The 6,000-nt window shown below is 41.3% G+C and overlaps 1 protein-coding gene across 1 annotated transcript in view; it reads left to right on the top strand.

Annotated features, from left to right (window-relative positions):
* Positions 1-5,093, top strand: part of PPP1R1C (protein phosphatase 1 regulatory inhibitor subunit 1C) — a 42,970-nt gene extending 37,877 nt beyond the window's left edge. The window contains 1 exon segment of the mRNA XM_057363750.1: positions 4,428-5,093. Within this exon segment, the coding sequence (XP_057219733.1) occupies positions 4,428-4,516 (89 nt within the window). The 3' untranslated portion in view covers positions 4,517-5,093.
* The last annotated feature ends 907 nt before the right edge of the window (positions 5,094-6,000 follow it).

Genomic DNA, 6,000 nt, shown 5'->3' on the forward strand with positions numbered 1-6,000 from the left:
AGGGGCCATACCTACACATGGAGGAGGCTGCCCTGGGAGACTTGCCAGCTTTATTTGGCTCTTCACAGCTGCCCTCATTGCACCCAGCTCAGCCCAAAACCTGTGATGGGTGCTGGATTTAATGACATTAATTTATGGGTTTCTTACTCTTTAGTTGGTGGTCRTGGTTGGTTGTTTGGTTTTGTGTTTTCTGTTTGCTTTGTTGGCATATCTTAAATCAAAACTTAAGTCAGGAAAAAATTATGAGGATGACATATCTGAGAAGTCAAAACATATTTGACGGGTAAATGCAAACCAAAATGTACCATTGAAAAAGAATAGTCCTTTTTTCTGTTTAGAGCTTTGAGTATATGATGTTTCTTTTGATATTCTCATTTTTGCTGARGGAACCAGAAAATAATTCATATAGCATTGGCTGAGASATTTTTATTTGGCTGTTAYCCTCTTTGGCCATGTTTGTTTGCATGATAATTTCAAARTKATTTGAGTTCTGAAAYGCTGAAAATGAGCYTGTTTTATCTGCACCTTTCACTGCTTTCTGCAAATCTGGAAATGTGTTTTTGATAGAGAGAGGATCAGCTCCAAATCATAAAACTAAATAACCCTTCAAACTTTACAGAATTCAAGCTGCCAACCAGACTTCAATCTTGAGTTTCGTAAATGTCAACACCCTTCCTTGGGCAGTGAAGCAGAGTGAAGGAAGAAGTGTTAAATAGGATGGGGTTTAATTACTTGAATATTTTAAATTTTTTTTTCCAGGAGGTACTTAATTCAGGAACACTTGGTTATTTCAAATCTTGTGACACCGCTTAGCCTTCGAAGTTGGTGTCTTAGTTAGATGAAGAGAAGCAAAAAGACAGGTGTTGATGAAGCAGCACGGATGTGATGTGACTACAGAAATGCCAGAAAATTGTCCCATTCRCATTCATAATTTATAAGTATCTAGAAATCTAGAAATATTCTTCCAAATAGAAGAATATTCTTCTAAATAGTTCTTTCATCTAAAAAGAATTGACAGTTCCAATTATAYTAGTGCAGATCTGCTCAATATGGCTTGCAATTATGTTTATCAACATTAATTGGAAATTACCTGAAGTGAAATATAAACCCTTTCAGAAAAAACAGTTCTTGTCCTGCTGGCTTTAGCAGTGTTTCAGACAGACTTTGTTTTAAAGTCATAAGGGTGAGTTTGAACATGCTGAGGTATGTGAGGTATGAAACGTTTCTCACCACAGGGAGCGGTGAGAAGGGGCAGTGCTTGGTCTGGAAGGGGTTTTTGCTGTCAGACAGCCCAGGTGAAGAGCAGAGCCCCAGCCAGGGTGTGACATTGTGAAGCAGTGGCTGGGGCAGGTGCAGAGGGGATTGGGAGCCCCTGGGGACAGTGGGATGCTGGCACCCCGTGAGAGAAACAATGCAGCGTCAGGACAGGGCAGCCAMAGCACCTCAGAAAAGTGAGGGTGCCCACAAATTCAGTTACCCATCACCTGGAAAAAGGGACATTGATGAGASTTCATGAACAGAAAATACTCAGTGAACAGAAATAAACACCAAACTACAGCATTTGGGTGCTTCTTGATTACTCGCTGAGGAAGCTGAGGGTGAGAGCTGTGTTATTGGTATGAAGATTGAAAAGATGAGAAGGAAATATCCTTCCTGTTAAATCAACATTGCCAGAGTTGTGGTTGTTAAGACAATTGAGGTCACCTGCGTAATGAATTTTTACTCAGTCTCTAACAGAATGTAACCTTTCAGCAAACAATTCAGGTATTACTGAGCAAAGCTGCTGGATTGATGTAACAATACACCTCTGTGGGTAGAGCTCCACCTCACTACCTGCCTGTCCTGTAGTTCATATTGACAAAGGGCAGGGCACACAGCCTGAATTACCCCACTGGAGCCATGCTAGAGAGCCACAGTAGCAGAYTGATGTCTAGAGCTGAGGCTGAATGTGCCAGTGTGCACCTGGGCATGACCAACTCCAGCACCTTCTGACCACCCTTGGCAGGCACTGTAGGCCTCTGCAATGTTATGTGGCTAGATATGCTTTTCATCCAGAGTATGATTGCTCTCATTTAACTAAATATTTTTATTACTCCAGGCCATTTTTTTCACTGTAGAAGTCTTCAGCTTCATGCATTAAATGTATCTTTTCAGGGCAGGTACCAGCATTTTCCTGTCATTCATATGTCACTGACAGGAGTTTCATTACATGCATGTCAATTCACACTAAGTTATTCTGCTGTGTAGAATGAACATCTTATTCCATAAGGCCTCACCTAGGGTCAGTTCATGCTGACARCCTGATGCTGTGAGAACATCTTGAGGCTTGTGTAAAACTACATCAACTCTTGTGCACTTACTGGACAAAGAAGGAAATTTCCAAGTGGCAYAGTAGCATAAAATGACTGGCAGAGGTGAAGGCAGGCTGCAGAACGAAGGTTATGAAAAAATCTTAAAATAAAATCGATAGCTACTTGCTATGTGAAAATCAATGGGCAATACTCGTTGATGTCATTTCTCTCAGTTTTCCTGCAATTTTCATACTTAATATAGCAATTAAACCACATAACCAAAAGTCTTCATTCCTACTAAAAATACAATTCCATGGCTTCATCATACCATGTATCACATGCCTTCTTTTCTGTCCATGACTTCCCCCTTCTCATCTTCAAAAAACTCCCTAAAAAATGGGAGCTGGCTCTAGCAATTGCTGTCTGAAGTACTGCACAGCAGCTGCTGGATGGGTACTGTGAATTGTGCAAGAAATGGCTCTGTAAGCTCAGAGGAARCAACAGGAGATAAATWTACCTTAAAAACACACCATAATTTKGAAACAARTGTCCATTAACCTATAGTTAGGYGAAATCATATTTAAAGTGTTTGTCTTACTAAAGGCTGTTGCTAAAGAGGTGCTGCTAAGAGCTCGGCAGGAGCTGAGCRCCTTCATGTATCACAGCTCCTTGATTGGAAATGGTTTGATTATTGCAGGGTGCACTCACAAGAACTGTGGCTYGGGAGCTTTAATGTGTTTGCTTGGTTTATGTGTGAATGGTTTCCCAGGAGACCATGTGCTGCCATTTGTGTGGAAGGAAAGAGAGAGCAGCAAAGAGCCCAGCACAGGGTAATGGGCTCCCGTTAGAAATGGAGCTGGTTGTTGTACAGCCATTGTAAAATGGAAACAAATGTTTCAACTGGTTTGTAATCCTGTGGAACTGGAATAATTTAAGATGAATTAGGTTTTTTTTTTTTTTTAAGTGATACGTTTGAAAAATATTTATCTTGTATTTTGGAATGGTGTGGAAATAAACAGTGAAGTGTAAGGAACTTCCAGATTGTGACACTGGGGACAGGACTCTTGAACATACACCATCATCAATTGTACTTACAATTAGCAATAATTTGGATCTTGCCCTGTAACCCTCAAGAGTGAACCCTTCCTTGAAAACTGTGCCCCTACAAGTGCTACGACTCACGGGGCACATATTGGGGTGTTTGATTATGTGGCAGTGGCTATATAAAGCAGCTGGGGTGTCATTTNTTTAATGAAATCAAAAATATTTTCATGTAATGACAGCAATGGAACCAGAAAATAGCCTAATTCAGGCTTACATTTTGTTCAAATCATGCATTTTTGATGAACAGTTATCTTCCCACTTTATTTGTCARAAACTAARGGACCCAGAGACTAATCTCATGCATTTACTTTTTAGATTTTTTTGAAAATAACAACCCTTTATCTCTGGCCTCTCATCCCTGTCACCTTTTCATCTTGATGTTGCTTCCTTTTCCAGCTCGAATTCCTTTATCACACCAAGGGGGAGCTGAGAGGATGGGATTAGGCCTTTTCATTGGGGTCTGCTTGCTTGTACTGGACATGAGATCTGGAGTACTGGACATGCAATTTGATTCATTTTCATAGAGTCTACTTCACTTGTTGGCTGAAACCAGCCAGCAGGAGGTACTCCATAATCCTCCTGATACCTGAGTTTCCAAATATCCCGTGATAGGTATTTATCCTTTTCATACCATTCATATCCATTCAAATCCCTTCATGGCATTTGGAGGTCAAAGGAATACATTCTTCATGTAAGATACTATCAAATCTTGTCACAGCTTTGGTGCCAGCGGTCTCCTCTCTGTTCAGCTGCAATGCTCTCTTTGCATCAGGACAACTTTGCAATGCTCTTCAACAYAAACCTGATCAAGGGTTACAAGAGACAAAAGAGAAGCAAATACTGTTTTGAGCCTATATTCAAGGGAGAGAATACTTCTGTTTAAATTCTCCACAGCAGGATTTGAACTAAGAGGCTTGTGGAAAAGGGAGTAACTAGGGGCATTAAACTTATGTTGGTTTTCTCCTTCTTCCTTCACAAAAAATACCTGATGCAAGCTAAACACAGCCTTAACCATGACTTCTGTATTTGCAGGGATAAAGCACCTGAAGAGTCAGAGTGATTCAGTGTTTCCAGAAGAAGAAGAGGGAGTTGGTGAGMGGGAAGAGGACTGGAGCCACTAACCAGCCCCGAGCCCCATCCCAGAGTGCTGAACTGACCCTTGGCCCCGTGTGTCCTGCTCTGCCCTCTCATGGGGCTCCCAGGAGGGCCCTCGAGGGGCTCTGCAGGCACCACACATGTGTCCTGTCACCCTTGTTCCCGGAGATAAAACAATTATTTTAAAGTAATTTTTTCTTTTATTTTCTATGACTTAGAAATGTGTTAGCTCCCTGACATCAGTACTGCCAGAACTTAACGACTGCGTGTGAGCTGTACTCTAAGGCTTGTTGTAAATAAAAATGGTTTAAAAGGTACAAAATAAATAATACATTAATTTAGACAAGACTGTCTATTGTACAGAGGGTTTGTCTGGCATGTAGAGAAATGTTCACATAAAATGAACCTTTTGGTTAAGGGCAGTTTTTACCATTGTTGGTAGAGTTACTTGCAGTGATGTAGATAGGGAAAAAGTAACAAAGGAAGCAGAGGTGATTGTCTAGAGAAGGATGCAAAGACACTCTTCTGTGTTCCCTGGATATGTGGCATTTAAATACTTGTCTTGCTTTTGGTCTGAGGCTGCCTTGTCGCAGCAGCCAAAGGCATTTCTCTCTACATGAGATCACCTGGAGGAGTTGGGAAAGGTTTCAGTTTGGGAGTCCAAGGAGTGCAGGCATGTTTGTGTCCCTGTCCCCATCGTCACCCACAGCAGGGACAGGTCACAGCMTTCCTGCTCCATGCTTGGCACAGTCTGAGCCAGCGAGTGACAGCACAGCAAGCTGCACAAATTCAGCTTGTGTCTGAGCCCCAGAGTTTTGGCTGAAGTCAGCATGGYTCATATCAGCCTTTTCATGTGTTAGATCATGCAAACTCTATGGCACAAAATGGAATATGGTGGAGAAGGAACAATATGTTTCTTTWAAGTCACACTTAGCAGATTATTTTGATTTTTTATCAATGGCAAATTTTTAAATGAATCCACTGTCATTTTGTATTAACTGCTTGCCTTTGATATGGTTTTACCCTCAGTTTAACTTTAACTTTCCACTGCTGTAAGTATCTTTCAAAGGGTTGAGCTAGTAAAAAAAAAAAAAAAAAAAAAATAGGAAAACACAGAGCTTTTTGTCTATGCCTTGCATGGTGATTTCACTCTCAATCTGAGGTCTTCCACGAAGACCTGCTGAGAATCTGTCAACAAGTGTTTCTTTGTATTTGAGAGCTATTTTTTCCCTCCATCTGTATCGCTGTATCTGTCCTCTTTGGTTCCATTTTCTGCAGAAACACTGCAGACAGGATCCATGACTCCAGCTCAGCAAGGGTGTGCAAGAAGGACTAAAGGAGGACTCTTCAATTATAAAAAAGCCACTACAGGACTTAGAGGACTGAGAGCTTTTTATGTCACAAACAACAAAAAGAAGGAAATTACTCTTCAGAAACTGCTTGAGTGGCCCCAAGTTAGGTCTGGAAGGGCAGCAAGAAGAGCTGGGCTCTGCTCCCAGCTTTGCCACGG

The sequence above is a fragment of the Malurus melanocephalus genome, unplaced genomic scaffold, assembly GCF_030028575.1.
Source record: "Malurus melanocephalus ecotype Western Australia unplaced genomic scaffold, MMel_1.1 scaffold_30, whole genome shotgun sequence".
NCBI classification, from domain to species: domain Eukaryota; kingdom Metazoa; phylum Chordata; class Aves; order Passeriformes; family Maluridae; genus Malurus; species Malurus melanocephalus.